The sequence below is a fragment of the Lutra lutra genome, chromosome 9 (genome assembly GCF_902655055.1).
Source record: "Lutra lutra chromosome 9, mLutLut1.2, whole genome shotgun sequence".
Lineage (NCBI taxonomy): Eukaryota > Metazoa > Chordata > Mammalia > Carnivora > Mustelidae > Lutra > Lutra lutra.
In genome coordinates, this window is record NC_062286.1 from 122,078,912 (window position 1) to 122,102,050 (window position 23,139).

A 23,139-nucleotide genomic window follows, 5' to 3' on the forward strand; every position below is an offset into this window, starting at 1 on the left:
CCTCAATACTTGTTTCCTGTATTATTAATTTTAGCCATTCTGAGAGGTGTGAGGTAGTATCTCGTCATGGTTTTGATTTATATTTCCCTATTGGTGAGTGATGTTGAGCATCTCTTCATGTGTCTGTTAGCTATCTGGACGTCTTCTTTGGAAAAGTGTCTATTCATATCTTCTGCTCATTTCTTAACTGGATTACTTGCTTTTCGGCTGTTGAGTTTGATAAGTTCTTTATAGATTTTGGATACTAACCCTTGTCAGATATATAATATTTGCAAATATCTTCTCCCATCCTGTAAGCTGCCTTACAGTTTTGTTGATTGTTTCCTTTGTTGTGCAGAAGCTTTTTATCTTGATGAAGTCCCAACAGTTCATTTTTGCTTTTGTTTCCTTGCCTCTGGTGATGTGTTTGGTAAGAAGTTGCTACAGCTGACGTGAAAGAGGTTGCTGCCAATGTTCTCCTCTAGGATTTTGATGGGTTTTCTACCTCACATTTAGGTCTTTTATCCATTTTGAATTTGTTTTTGTGTATGATGCAAGGAAGCTCTCCAGTTTGATTCTTCTGCATGTTGCTGTCCAATTTTCCCAGCACCATTTATTGAAGAGACTGCCTTTATTCCATTGGATATTCTTTCCTGTTTTGTCAGAGAGTTGTGGATCTAAAGATTTTATTTTTAAGTAATCTCTACACCCAACTCGAACTCACAAGCCCAAGATCAAGAGTTGCATGCTCTTCTGAGTAAGTCAGATACCCCAAGAATTATGTTAAGCTGCTAGAATAAAACTAAGTTACACAGTGGATTTTTAAAAATATTTATTTAAGGCGTGCCTGGGTGGCTCAGTCTGCTTTTGGCTAAGGTCATGATCCCAGGGTCCTAGGATCAAGTCCTGCGTTGGGCTCCCCAGTCAGCAGGAAGCCTGCTTCTCCCTCTCCAACTCTCCCTGCTTGTGTTCCCTCTCTCTCTCTCTAATAAATAAATAAATAAAATCTTTAAAAAATATATATATTTAAGTAACCTCTACATCCAACATGGAGTTCAAACCCATAACCCCAAGATTGAGAGTCCCACACTCTACTAACTGAGTCAGCCAGGTACCTCCACAATGGATATATTTTGACTTGAAGATAAATTTAGACTCCAAGGCCTGGAAAAGCTAATAACTTCCTAGTTTTTAACTCTACCCACCTAACAATAGCAGAAATTTCTATCTGATTATGGACATGCTTCATGTTCACATATACAACAATAATAAATTACTTTGAAAGATGAGCAAAAAGAGAATATAAACTTAATCTGAAAACTAGGCGAACCTAATTAAGATGTGATCACTAAGGGAACAATAATGGCTTTGTAATATAGGTATTTGCCAATATTTGATTAGTAAAGGAACATACATTCAAATACAGAAATCACTGGGTCTCTTTATGAGTTTCTCTGGAAGGAGCGCTTTTAAGTGCCAAAGATTTCTTAAAATACGTCTACTTAGGGGCACCTGGGTGGCTCAGTGGGCTAAAGCCTCTGCCTTCGGCTTGGGTCATGGTCCCAGGGTCCTGGGATCGAGCCCTGCATCGGGCTCTCTGCTTCGCAGGGAGCCTGCTTCTCCATCTCTCTCTGCCTGCCTCTCTGCCTACTTGTGATCTCCATCTGTCAAATAAATAAATAAAATCTTAAAAAAAAAAAGTCTACTTAGAGACAACAAGGATTAGTAACAACCTCAGTCAATGCCACTAATGCAGAAGGAACCTAAGTTTGGAGTAGTTACCTTAATATAATGTTCTACTTTAAAAACTGCAATAAATCATCATCGACAGCCTATAGTATGGCAGATATCATTAATGCTAGATACTTACCTATTATCGGTAAAACTCGAAAGGTCCAGGAGGCATTCTCCTTTTAAAATCTGGGAAGAAAAAGTCATTTTTTGACATGTAATTAAGCATAATAACATAGATACAAAAACATGACATTTATCTATCACATTGGCAGTTGTTATAAAAAATATACACACAAAACAGAATTACTCAGTATTTCCTTTAAACCAGTAAAACCTATTTAGCACACAAATAAAATATTTTAAAAATGTAAAGTCAACTTTAAAAAATACTTTTAAGGGACACCTGGGTGGCTCAGTTGGTTAAGCAACTGCCTTCGGCTCAGGTCATGATCCCGGCGTCCTGGGATCGAGTCCCACATTGGGCTCCTTGCTCATCAGGGAGCCTGCTTCTCCCTCTGCCTCTGCCTGCCATTCTGTCTGCCTGTGCTTGCTCTCTCTCCCCCCCTCTCTCTGACAAATAAATAAATAAAATCTTTAAAAAAAAAAAATACTTTTAAGTTAGCCTGTGGCAATGGTTTCTAAATTCTAGTGACGTAAGAATCACTTAAAGATATGTTTTTTTTTTCCCTAAAGATGTATTTATTTGAGAGAAAAAAGAGAGAGAGAAAGCACATGAACAGGGGGTAGGGGCAAAGGGAGACAGAGAATCTCAAGCAGGCTCAGCATGGAGCCGAACTCAGGGTTTGGATCTCATGAGCCTGAGATCATGACCTGAGCCAAAACCAAGTTGGATGCTCAACCAACTGAGCCACTCAGGCAGTCACTTAGGGGATTTTTTTTTAAAAGATTTTATTTATTTATTTGACAGACAGAGATCACAAGTAAGCAGAGAGGCAGGCAGAGAGAGAGGAGGAAGCAGGTTTCCCACTGAGCAGAGAGCCCGATGCAGGGCTCGATCCCAGGACCCTGGAATCATGACCTGAGCCGAAGGCAGAGGCTTTAACCCACTGAGCCACCCAGGCACCCCGGGAATTTTTTTAAAAATGCAGATTGATGGACCACAAGTCCTGAGCTGAGGCAGCATTTTATATAAATTCCCCCAAGTGATTCTGACGAAAGCTGTCCAATTTTAAACATTGGTCTAAGGAGAAGGGAAACTAACATTTACTAAATGATAATATGTGTTAGGCAAGGAAACATTCAAAGGGAATAAGGTACTATTGCTAGTGAGAGAAGAAAACTATACTGTTTATATAATATTTTCTTTTCTTTCTTTCTTTTTTTAGGCTCCAATATGAGGCTTGAACTCACAACCCTGAGATCAAGACTTGGATGCTCCACCAATTGAGCTACCCAAGTGCCCCTGTTTATAATATTATCTATGCACCCACACTATTCCTAGATTATTACATATAAGGGTTGTAAACTCAAATGCCTTCAGCAGTCAGGGTTCAACATACATAAATTTAAGAGGACAGAAAGCATACTTCCCATCTTAAAAAGAGGTGGGCATCACTTAGCTTAACAATAGTTATCCATGTAGAAACTCATGTAGAAATTCTAACCTTGTATTGCCATAGTCCCTGATTTTTTTTTATTTTATTTTATTTATTTATTTAACAGAGGGAGAGAGAGAGAAAGATCACAAGTAGGCAGAGCAGCAGGAAGAGAGGAAGGGAAGCAGGCTCCCTGCTGAGCAGAGAGCCCAATGTGGGGCTCGATCCCAGGACCCTGAGACCATGACCTGAGCTGAAGGCAGAGGCTTAACCCACTGAGCCACCCAGGCACCCCAAGTCCCTGATTTTTGAAAGAGATTTTCTTTCCTTTTTTTTTCTTTCCCAACATGGGGCTTAAACTCATGACCCTGATATCAAGACCTGAGCTGAGATCAAGTCAGACACTTAACTGAGCCAACCAGGTGCCCCTTGAAAGAGATTTTCATATTAAAAGTCTTTATATATAAATTAGAATTGAATGAAATAAAAATAAAGAACACTCTACATAGGCAAAACAAAACATCTGCAGCCCATGAGTAGGAGGACAACTATCCAAACTAGGACTCTTTTGGAGTGAAAGGAGGTGCTATAATAATTATGTTAAGACAACAACCAAAACCTAGATAATCCAGGCAAACCAAAATTTGTGCTCATTATACCCCAGGGCCACTAATGTGGTGCTTCTGCAGAGCACAGAAGACAATTATTGAGTTCCCTTCAAAGTTTACTTTGCTGGACATGTTTAACTTGCAAGTAAGGAGCCATGATACACATATGCACATACATACACACAGGAAGAAAGATAAAGCTAGATACAAAAGTGTGTGTAACAGAAGAACCACCCAGTTAGAGAAGACTTTATGATTGAAGAAAAATCTCGTATTATCTACAAAGAGTGGAAGGAACCACAGTGATGACCTAATTCACCTTCCCCCCGCCTTTTTTTTTTAACCAAAGAGAAAACTCAAGTACTAGCTGGATTAAATGGCTCAATGTTGGGAAAGTAAGAAATTGAGAACAAGAGGAGTAAGCCATTTCGTAAATACAGAATTAGTGAAGTAAATTGCTGAGAAAAAAAATCCAAAATGCATGCAGGTAGCCTGTAAGTGGCTATAAAACTATAACAGATTTTCTGTTCTGTTTATATAGAATTGAAGCTATAGTTGTTATGTATCACCCCATCTTTAGTAAATAGTCAGCAGTTATTCAAATTGTGGCGGTAAATTAATTTACCCTGACCTTCTGCTTTCCATAATTCTTTATTAGGCTTATTCCAATGTTCGGTTCTTTATAATTCTTTTATTAAAACCTCTTACAGCCATTTCTGCCAGTGCATTTACTTGACAGTATATATAGTTGGTCACAGTCTTTTTTTTTTTTTAAAGATTTTATTTATTCATTTGACAGAGAGAGATATCACAAGTAGACGGAGAGTCAGGCAGAGAGAGAGAGGAGGAAACAGGTTCCCTGCTGAGCAGACAGCCCGATGCGGGGCTCAATCCCAGGACCCTGGGAACATGACCTGGGCCGAAGGCAGAGGCTTTAACCCACTGAGCCACTCAGGCGCCCCGGTCACAGTCTTTAACAGCTCAGTTTTGCACATCACAAAAGATCATAGGGTGATTCTGCATTACAGCATTTTAAATCATGGCAGAGACTGAAACCTGGAAATCTTGACCCTGAGTCCTAATGCTGAGAACTTGCTTAAAACATTATTTTTTCCTTAGAGGTTTTTGCTGCTGACCTTTAAAAATCTTAGCCATTTACTTATAAGTGCAGTACCTTTCTGTCAAAGAGTTTTGAAATATATGGCTTAAAGTAGTGCTCCTTTATTCCTTTTGCTTCTACTAGAAGTCCGTCATGCAGTTCACACAGTACAGCAATGATGCAGGGAGGCTCTTCAGAAGCCCGAAAGTCAGCAGTATGGAAATCAGATGGTAAACCTAGTTTGACAGGATATGAAAAGCAAAAGGAAATGGTTAGAAGAATATGGTCAACATTTAAAACTTTTTCTAAATACTGATGACTAGTTTTCAAAAGTAAATAAAGTCTTACCTTTAAATGATGGATTCAGCAAGTCATGTCTATTTGGGCATATAATGGCATTGGCAAAAATCAGATCCAAGCAACACAGAAGTAAATGGTAAGAATTTACTAAGTCATCTCCAATCATACGAAAATTACCTTTATAAGAAAAAAACACAAAGACCAGAAACCTCTTATGTCAAATAACACCAAGTTCCCACAGCAGAAATGTAAAACCATTGAAAGTATCACCTTACCCTTAGTATAAACAAAGAGTGTCCAACAGAAATTAAAGAGATCCTTAACACTGCAAGGAATCCTCCTAGAAAGGAAAAAATGTACTTTTTAACTAACTTGCTAAATATCACTCCACATGGTCATTTAAATTGAAGCAGCAAATATAAATAACAAATAGTAAAGTCAAATTATATGTAAAATTCTATTCACAAAGGACAACCTATGGTTCATTAAGTGGACTTAAATAAATATTTCTAATCTGCACAAAATAATCAGACCATAAAAAATAAGTGAAAATATTACCCTGAATTTCCAGATATGCTAATTATAAATGGATTAAAAAATTTTTTTATCAATTTTTATCAATTTTTTTTACAAATGATACTTCTGTTAAAAAGCAGACTTTCAAAAATGCAAATTTCCAAAGTTTATAGCATAATTTGTATTTTTTTAATGTCAATTACATAACAATTAAGAGTCTTACCTCTGCTTCCTGCTTCGAGGTAACTTTGGTGGCTCTTCATATGGATTTTGAAATATATCTAAAAAAATTGGCTCAAATTTTTTGAAAATGACAGTAGACACCTCAAAATTTCTTTCTAGCCTTTCTATACGTTCACGAAATTCTTGCGGCAGGTTTGACATGTCCATCCACTTCTTCATTTTACTAAAAAACTGTATTAAACTAAACAAAAAAAGCAACTTTGTTTATTTTTTAAAAAGCTCAACTTTAAAGTGAGTTCATATAAAGGACAAGTTAACATTTTATTTATGCCTACAAATCTTAAGAATCTTGATTAAAGAAAAAAAATCTTTACTTAAAAGCGTAAATTTATTAAAAAAAAAAAAGGCAACTGAAAAACCTTATTCCCAAGTGCTATGAAATTCCTCTGGCTTCCAGAATCACTATGGGAATATAGATATCGAATTAGTGGTCATTACATAAATGTCTTCTATCCATGAAGTAATGGTACCTATCTACTTCTTTCATTCCCTACAGCACCCAGACAATAATTTGTATATATTTTAAAGTAATGTGAACAGATTGAGTTCATGAAATTAGTTTGAAGACAAACAGAATCTCCCAAGTAGTGGATTGTAGAAGCTGATCACAAAGCACCAGACAGTTATAGTTTAGGAATAAAATTCAAGTGTTTGTGTTCCAATATGTGGTTCCACCATCAAATATAAATGAAAAGGTAGTACATACCCAGAAAATTACTTTAATAGATTATTAGTCCACCTTTCTGGCTTATTCAATCATGGGTACATTTTTTATGTCTTCATGTTAGTATGGTTTTAGATTGAAATTTGTAGCATTCATTTAAGTGTCTAGTGCCATAAACAGATTTTTTTTTTTTTTTTTTTTTTTAAGATTTCATTTTTAAGGGCACCTGGGTGGCTCAGTCCTTAAGCGTCTGCCTTCGGCTCGGGTCATGATCTCAGGGTCCTGGGATTGAGCCCTGAATCGGGCTCCCTGCTTAGTGGGAAGCCTGCTTCTCCCTCTTCCACATCCCCTCCTTGTGTTCCCTCTCTTGCTATATCTCTGTCAAATAAATAAATAAAATCTTTAAAAAAAAAAAAAAGATTTCATTTTTAAGTAATGTCTGCTTTACTGACTGAATTAGCCAGGTTCAGTAAAGACTGAACCAGCACCAGGATGATACCTTTATTTCTTTTTTTAAAGAGTTTACTTATTTATTTGACAGAGAGAGAACACAAGTAAGCAGAGCAGCAGGCAGAAGGAGAGAGAGAAACAGGCTCTCTGTTAGGCAGGGAGCCTGATACGGGGGCTCGATCCTAGGACCCTGGAATCATGACCTGAGCCAAAGGCAGCTGCTTAACCAACTGAGCCATCCAGGCGGCCCAGAATGATACCTTTTTAAAAAAGGTGATGGAACATGGGCGCCTGGGTGGCTCAGTGGGTTAAAGCCTCTGCCTTTGGCTTGGGTCATGGTCTCAGGGTCCTGAGACAGAGCCCCGCGTCAGGCTCTCCGCTCAGCGTCAGGCTCTCCTCTCTCTTTGCCTGCTTCTCTGCCTACTTGTGATCTCCATCTGTCAAATGAGTAAATAAAATCTTTAAAAAAAAGAAAAAAAGGTGATGAAAGACATCATCAGCTAATTATCCATAGGTATTCAAACTCCAGATATGCAGACTGAAATCTGAGAATCTGAGTCTCTTTAAAAGATTCTTAGCAATAATAGCAACAATTTTTTTTTTTTGCTGGGTTACTAAATATTTATTGTTTTGGAGGCAGGGATGTTCAGCATGTGAAATTCTTTCTTTTGTTCAAGGAATTCCACAATTTTGAGTCTCGCTGTCTACCAGATAGATCAGCTTCACTGAAGTTAGGGTGAAGGCATAAAACCTGAGGTCTTTGATATATGTTTGTGATTTTGAAACTGGAGCTGAAATGCACAGAACTGAGCAAGTGATAAATTCTTATAGCAGGATCATCAGCAATATTCAGCTATTAGGGACAAACACAGTGGCAATGTCCAGAAATGGCACTGCCAGCCATGTAAGTCGTGTCCTTGTTAGATGAATTCTTATGATACACTTTTTGGCTCTACCCAGTCTCATTTTATTCCTGGACATTTTCCAACTCTGTTTTCTCAAGTCATCCTAAAGACTCTGTCTAAAGACTAGTTAGCTAGTCAGTAGTTGGTATCTGTTTTTTTATAAACAAGATGCTTGACTAATACATACTTATATAAATCCATTGTATTTATTGCTATTCCTAGTATGGCTGTTCTAACCTGGAACAAAGCATATCAGAATGTTTGGAAACAAATAAACTTATAGCATTATTATTACTTAACCTAGGAGTATGATTTTTTAAAGTAAAATAAGAAGCAAAGTAAACTTCACGGCTTTCAAAACAATTCTGTTCGTTGGAATTCTGTTGTAAAGAAGAATACATTACTCTAGGGCACCTGGGTGGCTCATCAGTTAAGTGTCTGCCTTCAGCTCAGGTCACAATCCCAGGGTCCTGGGATCAAGCCCCAAGTTGGGATCCGTGCCTAGTGGACAACATGCTCCTCCCTCTCCTCTGCCCTCCCCTCACCACTCGTGCTCTCTGCTATCTCAAATAAATTAAATCTTCAAGATTTATTTTATTTTATTTTTTTATTTTTTATTTGTCAGAGAGAGAGGGAGAGAGAGCAAGCACAGGCAGACAGAATGGCAGGCAGAGGGAGAAGCAGGCTCCCCGCCAAGCAAGGAGCCCGATGTGGGACTCGATCCCAGGACGCTGGGATCATGACCTGAGCCGAAGGCAGCTGCTTAACCAACTGAGCCACCCAGGCGTCCCAAATTAAATCTTTAAAAAAAAAAAAAAAATCATACTGCAATAAGCGTATGAAAAGAAATTCCACATCACTGGCCATTCGGGAAGTCTAAGATACCATTTCATGCCTACTAGAATGGCCTTAAAGAAAAGCAGATAAGAACAAGTACTGGCAAGGATATGGGTAAAATGGAACCCTCAAACTCTGCTGGTGGGAATGTAAACTTGTGTAGTCACTTTGGAAAACAATCTGACAGTACATCAAAAGATTAAACATAGTATTCTCATAGGACCCAATAATTCCATTCATACATATATACGCAAAAGAAATAAAAACATATGTCTACACAAAAACTTATGCACAAATGTTCATAGCAGCATTATTCATAATGGCCAAAAGGTGGAAACAACTCAAGTATCCATCAACTAATAAACAGATAAACAAAATGTGGTATATATGCAATGGAATATTATTCAGCCATAAAAAGGAATGAAGTACTGATAAATGCCAAGGGCTAGGAGGGAGAAGGAAGCTTTTGTTTAATTGTTATGAGGTTTCACTTTGGGAAGCTGAAAAATTTCTGCAAATGGATGGTGGTGATGACTGCACAACAATGTAAATGTATTTAATGCCACTGAACTGTACACGTAAAGTTGGTTAGATGGTAAATTTTATGTATATATATTGTTTAAAGATTCATTTTTATAGAGAGAGAGAGAGCAGGTAGGGGGAGGGGCAGGAGGAGAGAAGCAAACTTACCACTGAGCTGGGAGCCTGACGGGGCCAAATCCTACAACCCAGAGACCATGACCTGAGCCAAAATCAAGAGGGAGATGCCCAACTGACTAGCCACCCAGGTGCCCCAATGTTATGTATATTTTACCACATGTACACCCTTTAATAAATGTAGAGTACAGATGGTAAATATGGGGTGTATGTCCCAATAGCAGCATACTACTGAATTTCAATGGTACTCAAAACATAAAAAAGAAAATTACTTTGTAAAAATTTAGTATCACCAGTGTTCCAGTTAAAATGTATGAGAAATAATTTTTCATGAAATAATCATTCAGGTTCTATTATAATATGAAAATAATGAATGAATGGATGTCATCTTGATTTAAACCCGAAGTAACTGAAAAACTTGGGGAAAATGTGGAAAAATTACTTCTGAATACTTAAAACAATGAGATGCAGACAACTTCTTTACTAAATTAAAAATTCAAATTGCACAACAGACACTAATTTCTTTTCAAGATTTATTTATTTGAGAGAGAGAGAGAGAGCAGGAGGGGGGGAAGGGTCAGAGGGAGAAGCAGACTCCCTGACGAGTGGGGAGCCCAACACTGGGCTGGATCCGGGGACTCCAGGATCATGACCTGAATCGAACACCGTCGCTTAACCAACTGAGCCACCCAGGCACCCCCAAATACTACTTTTTAATATTACACTTAATAGCAAAATAAACTTTTATTTGAAACTTTTTTTTAAGACTTTATTTATTTGTCAGAGAGCCTGAACAAAAAGGGAGAGTGGCAGGCTGAGCAAGCAGAGGGAGAAACAGGCTCCCTGCTGAGAAAAGACCTGGATGCAATACTCAACCTGAGACAAAGAGAGGCACTTAACTGACTGAGCCACCCAGATGTCCCAGTTGAAACTTATTTTTAAGTTGGAAGTTGTTTTGTCTTTTTCACAAACTGAAGCTGAATATAAATACAGTTCAAAACAGACATACTAATATTATGGGTAGATACATATGTAATACAGTATGGATTTGGGATACTCTGCTACCTACTAGGTATAAAACCTTTGGGAAGTAATTTAAGCTCTAGGTGACTAGGTTTCCTTATCTATAAAATGAGATTTATTTCATGGGATTAACTGTGAGGATTAAATGGATAAAGACATACAAACCCTTAGCACATATTAAATGCCTAGCTCACAGGTAAATACTCAAAAAAACCCAGCTAGTATTACATGTACATCTATAATCTGCACTTATATATATTTTGCAGTATGATTTATTAGCAATATTTGGTATTTTTCCCTATCTATAAAGATCTTAAATAATCATTTAAAATTATACTTAAAATTGAAATTTCATAAATAGCCCAAATTATTATAAATCAATGAAAATAATAACATCACTTGTAATTCTTTTTTGTCGGAATGAACATGATGATACTCTATGCTCTTTTAGTAGTTAAGAATCTGACACCTAAAAAAAATTTTGTATCACTCTACATTTAAAAAATGGGGGTCTTTTGACCCATCCCTACACTTTTAGGAATTTATCTGAAATACATTTCACAATAATCTGTCTGTAATCACAAAGAACTGAATACACTCTAAATGGTCATCAGTAAAGGGTTGGCTAAATATATGAAATATCCTTATATCTTAAGTCCTAAAGCGAGGAAGAGCTACTTATGTTGATATGGAAGAATTACCAGAATATAAAGTAAGAAAAGCAACAACAGGGGCGCCTGGGTGGCTTGGTGGGTTGGGCCGCTGCCTTCAACTCAGGTCATGATCTCAGGGTCCTGGGATCGAGTCCCACATCGGGCTCTCTGCTTAGCAAGAAGCCTGCTTCCCTCTCTCTCTCTCTCTGCCTGCCTCTCCGTCTACTTGTGATCTCTCTCTGTCAAATAAATAAATAAATAATCTTAAAAAAAAAAAAAAGAAAAAAAAAGAAAAGCAACAACAGGGGCACCTGGGTGGCTCAGTTGTTAAGCACCTGCCTTCGGCTCAGGTCATGATCTTAGGGTTCTGGGATTGAGCCCCATGTCAGATTCCTGTCTGCTTCTCCCTCTTCTACTCCCCCTGCTTGTGTTCCCTCTTTTGCTGTGTCTCTCTCTGTCAAATAAATAAATAAAATCTTTAAAGGAAAAAAAAAAAAAAAAGAAAAGCAACAATACTTATATGATCTCATTATGTTTTAAAAAAACTAAAACACTGAAAAACAGATTTTTTTGTATTACTTGAAAGTTTGTGAACCCTTTTAAAAATTTTGGTAGAAGTAGGTATAATATAAAATTTACTATTTTAACCATGTTTAAGTGTACAGTTAAGTGGTATTAAGTATATTCCCATTGTGTAATCATCACCAGCTATTTCCAGAATATTTCATTATTTGAAATTTTTATCATGTGCTCCAAATTTTAAGTTACTCTTTTTTTGTTCTGTTTGCCCAACAATCTAGTATTATAAAGATTTTAAAAATTTTATATGATGAGAAGCACTGATAGAAAAAAGTCAGTTTATTTTATACTGCAGTGAAGAGGGAGGTTTTACTCAATTAAAAAAATTACCTGAACTCCCATCAATCTTAATTATACTTTCATTTTATTTTTATCATAAATGACAAAAATTGGGGTCTACTGAAGTTGGTTTTTTTTTTTTTTTTTGGTATCTACTGAGTTTTAAAAATTGTCTTGAATGTATTATTTTTCCACTTATGCAAACTAAAATTATTCTGAGAAAAAAATTTTTTTTTAAATTTAGCATAAACTGAAACTTTAATTGCTCTTCCTCGACAGGTCTTTTAAAGTTTGTTTGTCTTCCATGCTGGAAACCCAGGAAAGTAAATGGACAACAACCTCGAATAGTTTTGTCATGGGTGAAAAACCCAGAAACAGAGAACATTACTACCTATCCAAATCTGGATCCTTCCATTTCTTTTGTTTTGTATCCAGGCAAATAGTTTCATATGGTTAATGCCAGAGCAAGTAAAAGCTATAGCTAAGACCTACTGCTTGCTTACTTGTTGCACAGTAAAAAATATTAACTCTACAGTAGAAAAACTATAGGACAACACACTGAGCAGATAATCAAAATTAACACAAGCAAAGCACAAGGATATTGTGCCTCCAGATGTGATACGGCGAGGACACAAAACTACTTATGTGGTTTTCTATCTGGAGTGTATAACCTGTCTCTAATCATAAGAAAACATAAGACAAATCCAAAATGAGGAGCAATCTATTAAAAAGGGGTTGGAGTGTTTGTGGACTACATTCTTGCTGTGCAAATATTCCTGATTAAAGGAAACTAAACAGATATAGTAAGTGAATGTAGTACCTAATCCTTGATTGGAATGTTCTTTTAAAAAATTTCCATAAAGATTATTATTGGATCAACTAATAAAACTAGAATAGAGATGACAGATTAAATTATTATATCAATGTTAACTCTGCTGAAGTTGGTAACTGTGGTAGTTATCCAAATACACAATGAAGTATTTAGGGGTAAAGGGCTATAATGCATGCTACTTACTTTGAGATGATTGAGGAAAAAATATTTGAGAAAGATCAAATGACAAAGCAAATAGAGTAAAGTGTCAATAAGAGGTGAATTTGGGTCAAGGGTATATGGGTGTTAGGTGCTTTCCTTATTTTGCAGCTTTTCTAAAAGCTTGAAATTGTTTCCAAATCTTAAAAAAAACAATGAAAAAATTACAGATTAAAAAAATAGTATAAATTCCTCTGGCTGAAGTCAGAATTTGAGGAAGAAAGGCAATGGAAGAATATGAGAATTGGAAAAGGATAACCACAGGACAACAAACTTTAAACGGAATAGAGTTGCAGAAATTAAATTCTAAAAGTAAATTTAGGACTTATAAAAGTGTTTGAAAAATCAAGTGCTTTACCTTAGTTTAGCTGAACGCAGTATTCTGGTAAGTGATACACAATTTCCTTCCATGATACCTTTCCCAACAGTGGGAATAATGCTTTTGCGGCATGCAACATACAATGAACATGCCAACCAGTGTATAACTTCTCCCTGGCAGGCAAAAGACAAACAGCAAAATGAATATATTATGTTAAATTGCTTGAGTTCTAAAACCAGAAAGGATCTTAGAACTATTTGGTCTTATTTTCGTTATGTATAGAACAGGCCAGAGCAGTGAAGATATTTGCCCAAGGTCACACAAAGCTTAGTTTTACAGAAATGAGTATAAAACTCCTTATTTTCAGTCCTGTGTAAGATGATATATCAGCATTAATCTAAAAACAGATCTCTCGGGGCGCCTGGGTGGCTCAGTGGGTTAAGCCTCTGCCTTCAGCTCAGGTCATGATCCCAGGGTCCTGGGATCAAGCCCCGCATCAAGCCCCGCATCGGGCTCTCTGCTCCGCAGGGAGCCTGCTTCCCCGCCTCTCTCTGCCTGCCTCTCTCCCTAATTGTGATCTCTGTCTGTCAAATAAATAAATAAAATATTTAAAAAATAAAACAAATAAAAAAATAAAAAAAATAAAAATAGATCTCTCATCTACACCCCAAATCTGATATTATTTGAAGGAGTTCTCTTAAAATTTTTCAGCCTCAGCATTAGCTTACTTGATTTGAAAACACCAGTCATGGCCTTGATGATGCTCAAGTTCCTTTCCACCACTTCAGTTTTATGTCTCCTTTTTTTTTGAAGATTTTATTTATTTATTTGTCAGAGAGATAGAAAGAGTAGAGGCAGGCAGAGGCAGAGGGAGAAGACTGAAGATTGAAGGACGCTGGGATCATGACCTGAGCTGAAGAAAGCCACTTAACCAACTGACCCACCCAGGCATTCCTCCTTTTGTTTTTTCTAAGATTTTATTTATTAATTTGACAGAGAGACACACAGTGAGAGAGGGAACACAAGCAAGGGGAGTGGAAGAAGAAGTAGGCTCCCCGCCGGGCAGGGAGCCACTTGGGGCTCAACCCCAGAACCCCGGGATCATGACCTGAGCCAAAGGCAAATGCCCAACGACTGAGCCACCCAGGCGCCCCTTATGCTTCTTTTTTAACCAGTATGGCAGGGAAAGGAAAGAACAGAGTAGAAAGATGGCAAGCAAGTCACACATAAAAAGTTCTTATCTATCTTGTATAACATAAAAAGACCACCATTTTTGTGAGGTAAAAATTTGGGGAATTATCTACCCAATCTTTAAAACAGTAAGTAAGGGGCACCTGGGTGGCTCAGTGGGTTAAAACAGTAAGTAAGCCTCTCCACTGTAGTAGATACCTCAATTTACAATGGTATAAAAAGGTGACATTTGGGAATTCAACACTTAATTGTCTGCTTTAGACTTGAGATATCTCCAAGCTAAAATTACTTCATGACTTTACCACTGAACTACATATGTAATTTAAGGATTAAAAATTAGACACAAATCTTATAGCACAGTTCTGCAGAGCCTCTTTAAGACCAGTCTCTAAAAGAATAAAAACAATGAAAGATTTCTTTTTTTTTTTTTTTAAAGATTTTTATTTCTTTATTTGACAGAGAGAGATCACAAGCAGGCAGAGAGGCCCGCAGAGAGAGAGAGGAGGAAGCAGACTCTCTGCTGAGCAGAGAGCCCGATGCGGGGCTCGATCCCAGGACCCTGAGATCATGACCTGAGCTGAAGGCAGCGGCTTAACCCACTGAGCCACCCAGGCGCCCCCAATGAAAAGATTTCTTATAATAATCCAAAAGGGAGGACAGGAATGGGTGGCCAATAGAATTAAAACCCAGTTTTAGGGGCGCCTGGGTGGCTCAGTGGGTTAGGCCGCTGCCTTCGGCTCAGGTCATGATCTCAGGGTCCTGGGATCGAGTCCCACATCGGGCTCTCTGCTCAGCAGGGAGCCTGCTTCCCTCTCTCTCTCTGCCTGCCTCTCTGTCTGCTTGTGATCTCTGTCTGTCAGATAAATAAATAAAATCTTTAAAAAAAACAAAAAAAACAAAAAACCCAGTTTTAAAAAAACAAAAACCAAAAAAACAAAAAGAAAACCCCCGTGTTATACCCTAATGTATGGAGAAGTCTTATTTGCTCAAGGTATTAAATGAGGCATGTAAGCTTGTGGCTGAATACTTTTAGAAGTCTTGATTAACAAATTTTGGGGAATAGTATCCAAGTATTAGAGAGCCACTGGATACAGGTTACTAGATGAAAACACCACTAAGAGAGAAAACTTAAGTACCAGTATTTTTGCTTTTTCTCCCTTAAAAAAAAAAAAAAAAAAAAGAAGGAAAAAAAAGTCAACTATATTACTTATTTTATTTTTTTTTATTTTTTTTTAAAGATTTTATTTATTTATTTGACAGAGAGAGATCACAAGCAGACGGAGAGGCAGGCAGAGAGAGAGAGAGAGGAAGCAGGCTCCCTGCTGAGCAGAGAGCCCGATGCGGGCCTCGATCCCAGGACCCTGAGATCATGACCTGAGCAGAAGGCAGCGGCTTAACCCACTGAGCCACCCAGGCGCCCTATATTACTTATTTTAATTCTTTGATGTTAGACCTTAGAAATACAAAGATGGTTTCTGACCTCATGTAATTCCAAATCTAGAGTGAAGAAAAGGAACAAATAACGGTTATCTTCAATTGGTGAGATGTATGCTATAAGAATTGAAGATAAAGTGTGAGAGAATATATAGTAGAGTAACAGATTTTGAGGAGAGGTCAGAGAATTCAGAAGACTTAAAACTTGTTAAGTGGTGAATCATCAAAATATAAGGGGTGAGAGGGAAAGGCAAGGGGGAAATGTAAGTGGGGGCTTGTCACGTATATTGACAGGATAGGAACTGGGGAGAGGATTTCTTTTTTTTTTTTTTAAAGATTTTATTTATTTATTTGTCAGAGAGGGGAAGACAGAGAGAGAGAGAGAGCGCGCGAGCGGGCGCACACATGCAGGCAGAGTGGCAGGCAGAGGTGGAAAGAGAAGCAGGCTCCCTGTCAAGCAAGAAGCCCGATGTGGCACTCAATCCCAGGACCCTGGGATCATGACCTGAGCTGAAGGCAGTGGCTTAACTGACTGAGCCACCCAGGCATCCCTGGGGAGAGGGTTAGGGAAAAAGAGTAGATATGGGGCATCTGGGTGGCTCAGTGGGGAGCTGCTTCCCTTCCTCTCTCTCTGCCTACTTGTGATCTCTGTCAAATAAATAAAATCTTAAAAAAAAAAAGAGAGATATAAAAATACCTACTCCAAGAGCCTTTCACCAATAACAAACAAAAGAAAAAAAAGAGGAAGAAGAAAATAAAAGACTTGGGACAAAATAACAGTCCCCAAATCTTAATTCATACATCTGTGCTTTCTGAATCAAACATTTAAGGTGTCCTGATCAACTTCATCTTGTTCACTTAGCTCTTCAGATATATTTCTTCAATCTGCCTGTTGTAGGGAGTGAGGGAAAGGTTTCCAGACAGAGGGAATGGCATGGAGAAAACACGCAAGTGGGAAGAAACTTGGTATATTCAAGAATTTGAGGGGCACCTGGGTGGGGCAGTTGGTTGAGCATCTGACTCTTGGTTTCTGGTCAGGTCATGATCTCAGGGTCCTGGGATCAAATCCTGTACCTGGCTAACAGCACAGTCAGCTTGAGACTTTCTCTCTGCCCCTCCCCTCTGCATGCTCTCTTTTTTCTCTCTTAACAGATAAATCTTGTTTCTTTTGAAAGACGTGTCGAGTTTAGTGCCTCGACTACACTTTGCACTCAGTAAGTGTTTATTCAATGACAGATCAAAGGAGGACTTAGGAAGTCAGAAATGCCTTCTCAGGCTTTTAAAAATTAGTTTGTTTTCACTGAGTGGCCATAATTCATAATCTCCCTTACTTGCCTATTCTTCCTTCAGCTTCCCAGTCGTGCCACCCATGGATGCAGATCACTGTCCTTTATCCAATCTACCAGTCTTACCCCAGAGACAAACAAGGGCGTCTCTTAGGTATTTTCTCCCTCAACACTCAACTCCAAATATCCAACTACATGCCTCTGAATGCAATTAATTATTTCCTTAATAATAATAATAATTCATTCATGAATTAACTATTTCACCAGGTGGTAAGTCAGTGAGCCCAGGCCCCTTGGATTATGCAGGAAAGTCTCAGAATTTAAGGTTACTGGAGGAGTATGCTGGAATACATCCCATCGCAATGCTACCTCTATACTGGAGTCCTTTAATAATTAGCAGAATGACCCTGGGCAGCACAGTCCTCTGGGCCTTGATATTACTACCTGGAAAGCAGGTATAATACTGCCCTGACACATTCACAGGGCTGCTGGGGGGGGGGGGGGGGTCCATGCGAGAATGATTAGGGGAAAAACCCAGTAATGACCGCACTTATTTAATTCAAAGTCAGGCGCTGCGGTAAGCATCAGGATACTGAGACGGGAGGAGGCTGGGGCTGAAGGCTGAGCCCCACTGGCTAATGATGGCTTTCATCAAAGCGAGCAGCCCACAGCTCCGCCCGCCGGGGTGAGGCCGCACGGTGGGGCGGTTCGAAGGCTTGGACTCCGCCCGGCTCCACCACTAACCGCGCGGCCTTGGACACGTAGCTTAGGCACTCCGGTGGAACGGTTCCCAGGATTGTGGCGAGAACGGAGCGAGATGACATATTTAAAGGGCTGGGCGGTGGTGTCGGCACTACAACTCACTTCAGTTTTTACCATTCCGGCATTTGGTTTTTTAATAGATTTATGGGCGCTATCGTGACGTCTGCGGCGCTCGGCGGGAAGCTGGTGTGGAGTCTAGGGGACCCCCGAGGGGCGTGCGACCGCGGACAAGCCGCCCCTCTTCCGGACTTCAGTTTCCCGCCTCAGAAAGAAAATGGATAGATGGGTCTACACCCGCCCTTCCAACTCCGCACCCAGCAGCGCCCGGCGGGGAAGCGACCCTTCCCGGTGGGAAAATTCCCACCGCCCCAAAAGGTGGGGTAGGGGCGGGGCGGGGGTGGGGCCTGGCGGGGGTCGGGTCCGGCCGCCCCACCTGCCGCCGCTCACCTCTAGGCTGTAGTTGCCCCGGATGGCGGTGAAGTCGTCCAGGGCTTCGGCTGCGCTCCCCTCGTCCAGGTTCAGCTCCTGGCACAGGGCCTGCAGCGCCTCCCCGGCTGCGGCGACGACCGCTGCCCCCTCAGCGTGGGGTTCGTCCTCGAACATCCCCTCAGGCCGCGGTCACAGCCCCCCGACTCCTTTCTCCCTCCTGGGCGCTCTACCCACAACCACCCGCGCCAAAGCGCGCGAAAGTCGGTGGTTTCAGAGCGACCTCTCTCCGATAGTCTGCATCCGCGTTTCTCCTCAAAAAGTCCGTTTCACCTCCAGGGCATTCCGTGGTCTCTCTCTGAAACTGTGATAAGAAGATGGACCTCGGTTCCAGGAAAAAAGACCTAGGCTTGGTCCTTGGCCGGCCGTGGTGAACAGCCGGCGGAGTAAATTAGTGCGGAGGGATCGGCAGCCGCGCGCAGAGTCTGCTGGGAATTGTAGTCCATATTCTGCCTTGACTCCCGCGTGTCCACTCTGGTCTCACCAGCTCATTGGTTCGGGCCGGGCTGCCTATCACGAGGTGTCCTCCGTCGTCTTAGGGAGAAGCCTCGTTTGTACCACTAACCCATGGGCCTGGATTTGTCACTGCCCCGCCAAACATAGTCTGACTGCCCCATTAGTTAGGAGGGAGGCAGAACAGAAAAATAGTCGTTCTGTGACAGCGGGAGACCTCAGGACTCTGTCCCCTGCGCCCAGTGAGTGGTTTGTGGAGCGATTGAAGGGCTGGCGAGGCAAACCAGGCTTGACCTGGGCTGAAAGCACTGCAGTGATAAGCTCTCAGGAGCCTAGGAACTGTCCTGGGAAAGACCATCGTTGTTCCAGGCTTGAGCCTGGCCTGAGCATAAGCCTGAAGGCATGGAACTGGTTGGTCTCCAAGCCGAAACCCCTTTCCAGGAAGAGCCAGAGTGATCCAGAGCATGTCCCTCCTTGGCTCAAAATCTTTCAGTGTATTCCTCTTGCCCTTAAAATAGTATCCAAACTCATTTGGATGCCCCACAGGGTCCCTGTGATCTGGCCTCACCTCATTGCCCCCACCCAAGTGTCTAATGAGGTGCAGCCTCACTGCTTTGTTTTGGGACCTTGAAAATGCCAAGTGCCCAAGCTAGTTCTTGCCTCAAGGCCTTTGTCACACACTGGTCAAAAGGCCCCAAGTACTCTATACCAGGTCTTTGCTTGTCTGGCTCCTGCTTGTCATTCAAGATCAACTGTAAACTTTCCCAGCTCCTTCCTGAGCACTAAAGGAGCCGAACCACCCCTCTAATATCCCTATTTAATTGTCTTCATAGCCCCATATCACTATCTGAAATTATCTTGTTTATTCACTGGCTCTTCCTACTGAAATGTGAGTTGCATGAGAGCAGGGGCCTTTTTTTCCTGCTCACTGTATTACAAAGTTTAGATTAGTGCCTGGCTCATAGCTGGCACTTAGTACTTAACAAAGTATGTTTGAAAAGCTGCAAAGAGCCCACTGATGCTTGGATGAGGAAAGGAGTCACCAGTGATGAAAATGGAAGACAGGTCAAGGTAGGTTGCAAAGGACCTCATATGCCCCACTAAAAGCCTAAATGTTGTCAGTGGGGGTTTTAATGAAAAGAGGTGAGGAATGACCAATAATGTTCTGGGAAGGTCCCTCTGGCTACAGCAGGACACATGGATTGGATGGGGTAGAGACTAGAGGTATGGAGATAGTAGGAGCTGGTCCAGCATTGAAAGGAGCCAGTCTGGAGGGAGGTCTCTTAGAACTGAATGGGGCACTGCTAGAGAGGGAAGAGTCCCCAGTAACAGAAGTTTCCATCTAAGTCAAGAGGGTGAAAAGTGATGTTGTTAACAAAATGGTAGTAGAAGCAGAATGACGAGATCAGTTCCAGAGCAGTTGTTTGTGATGCCTCAGGAACTTTAGGAGGAGACTGTTAGATCCTAGAAGGTATCCCCCCTCTCCTCTCTCCCAGCAATTTTTTTTTTAAGATTTTATTTATTTATTGACAGAGAGAGATCACAAGTAGACAGAGAGGCAGGCAGAGACAGAGAGAGAGGGAAGCAGGCTCCCTGTCAAGCAGAGAGCCCGATGTGGGGCTCGATCCCAGGACCCTGAGATCATGACCTGAGCCAAAGGCAGCGGCCTAACCCACTGAGCCACCCAGGCGCCCCTCTCCCAGCAATTTCCCAGTCTTCTACACTGTTCACACCTGGAGAAGGGTGGGACCTGGGAACCCCCCTGCAAGCTGGGTCTCAGATAACTAAAGTCTCAAACTCCTCTCACCCTCCAAATTCAAAATCAAACTGAAACATCCATGTGGCACTTCCAACGCTTCTTCCTTCTAGAAGCTACTACTGCAGTTGACTTTAGCACCCCCTCATTATTCTTGGGAGGAGACGTAGTGTCTGCACAGAGATTCTCCTCCTGTTAGTATTTAGAGGATTGGTATGTGTAGTTGAGGGGAGGTCTGTCTCCCATGCCAAGGGGTCTGTAACAGGGTTTATCATCAGGATTAGTGGAGATAACATGAGTGAAGTCCTTCTTGGAGTGGCTTATTGTCTAATTAACCTGTGCTTATTTGAGAGAGGGCTTCAGGAGTAGGGACATGAGGATTTGGGAATATTCAGGCAATACCTGAAGCCTAGGGAGCAGGGAGGGAGGGTGTTGGCATAAGAAGGGACTCAAGGGGAGAAACTTTAGAAATGCCTAAATTTCAGAGATGGGCAGAATTTGAGGAATGAATGAGTTAAATTGTCCACAGAGGTATAAAAATAAAGGAGTGGTATCTCAGAGGCCAGGAAAGAAGTACTCCACAGAGCCTAACACTGCAGATAATTCAAATAGAATTCAAAGAAGACCTCTTATATTATCATTCATATGTTTTCTTTAAAGATTTTATTTACTTATTTGACAGAGAGATCACAAGTAGACAGAGCAGCAGGCAGAGAGAGGAGGAAGCAGGCTCCCCACTGAGCAGAGCACCTGATGCGGGGCTCAATCCCAGGACTCTGGCTGGGATCATGACCTGGCAGAGGCTTTAACCCACTGAGCCACACAGGCGCCCCTATCATTCATGTTTTTAGTGACGTTTGCCAGAGCAGTTTTCTGTACCATGGTGGGAATGAAAGCTGGGAAGGAAGGTCAGAAAGTTGAAAGTAGGAAGTAAAAGCTTCTAAGAAGTTTGGTGGTGGAGAGGAAAAAGGAAGGGAATTTTCTAGTATAGAGGAAACACAAGTATGTCAATAATCAGGGACAGGAGCAGGTGGAGAGAGACTGAAGATAAACAGCTTATTGAGTTAGCCAGGCCCTAGAAAAGTGACCAAGCCAAGAATCTGGAGCTTGGCCTTCCTCTTGGTATAGCTCCTATCTGGAAGGTTATAACCTTATATCTAGATTAAGCAGAACTGTTAGGTGCTCTGCTGAGTGCAAAATAGAGCAACATGCAGTAGGGAGTTGAGAGTGATAAAGGTTTGGAACAATTGTTGAGAAATATCACTTGGTCTGTCAAATGCAAACATTTTGGTCGGAATTTTTTGAGGAGAAAAAAGTAAAACTAAGTCTGCTCCCATGAGATCCTGGCTTTCATAGCTGGTCCTGGACAAGATCACTAGAGTTGAGAAGCCTCAAGTTTTTTGCTTTTGCCATAACTAATCAATTTCTTTCTTTAAAAAAAAAAGAGAGAGATTTATTTGAGAGAGAGACAGTGAGAGAGAGCATGAGAGAGCAGAAAGTCAGAGGGAGAAGCAGACTCCCTGTGGAGCTGGGAGCCAGATGCAGGACTTGATCCTGGAGTCCCACCTGAGCCAAAGGCAGTTGCTTAACCAACTGAGCCACATAGGCACCCAATCAATTTCTTTTTTTATCCAGATCTGAACTGTAGAGGGTGATTCTGACCTTGAAAAGAAACCAGGAAAAAAGGAAAGAGCTCTCAGGGATTATAAACCAAACCAAACCAGAGACTCACCCATTTTTCATTTCTATAGTGGTTTGGCTTTCAGTGAATTGCAGTATATGGACTCTAGCCTGTTTCTACTTTGCTACTGGATTTGGTTCTCCTGATTCTTTTCACACTTCATGCATACTGACTGAGTCCTGAAAAATCCTTCATTTCTTATTCTACAAATGTTTACTGAATGCCTGCTATGTGCAAGATACTGATTCTTCCTTTGCTGTGACTTTCAGATCACCCAGACTTGAACTGATGGGCTTTGCTGGCTTAAAAATGATCCAAGAACAAAAGAAGCCTCTCTCAAATGTTATCCAGCAAACAAAAATGAGAAACGTTACACATTTTTCCTTCTCTTCAGGACTGGATCTAGGCTCTTTGGATTTTCAGTAAGTCATATCCTGTCTGCATAAGGCCTTCCACTTTCATTTCCTATCTTATGATTCACCTGATCTGTAACCTTTTACATTAAATCAATGAGTTACTTTTTTTTTAAAAGATTTTATTTATTTATTTGACACAGAGAGAGAGAGAGATCACAAGCAGGCAGAGAGGCAGGCAGAGAGAGAGGAGGAAGCAGGCTCCCTGCTGAGCAGAGAGCCCGATTCGGGGCTCCATCACAGGAC

At 40.6% G+C, this 23,139-nt stretch overlaps 1 protein-coding gene across 1 annotated transcript in view; it reads right to left on the reverse strand.

The window, feature by feature from the left end:
- RBL1 (RB transcriptional corepressor like 1) overlaps positions 1–19,880 on the reverse strand; it is a 67,793-nt gene extending 47,913 nt beyond the window's left edge. Inside the window, exons 1-7 of the mRNA XM_047746306.1 lie at positions 18,552–19,880; positions 13,471–13,604; positions 6,016–6,216; positions 5,552–5,616; positions 5,325–5,453; positions 5,052–5,212; positions 1,850–1,899 (exon numbers count right to left, since the gene is read on the reverse strand). Of these exons, the coding sequence (XP_047602262.1) occupies positions 1,850–1,899; positions 5,052–5,212; positions 5,325–5,453; positions 5,552–5,616; positions 6,016–6,216; positions 13,471–13,604; positions 18,552–18,707 (896 nt within the window). The 5' untranslated portion in view covers positions 18,708–19,880. The remainder of the gene's footprint in view (positions 1–1,849; positions 1,900–5,051; positions 5,213–5,324; positions 5,454–5,551; positions 5,617–6,015; positions 6,217–13,470; positions 13,605–18,551) is intronic.
- Positions 19,881–23,139: the final 3,259 nt, after the last annotated feature.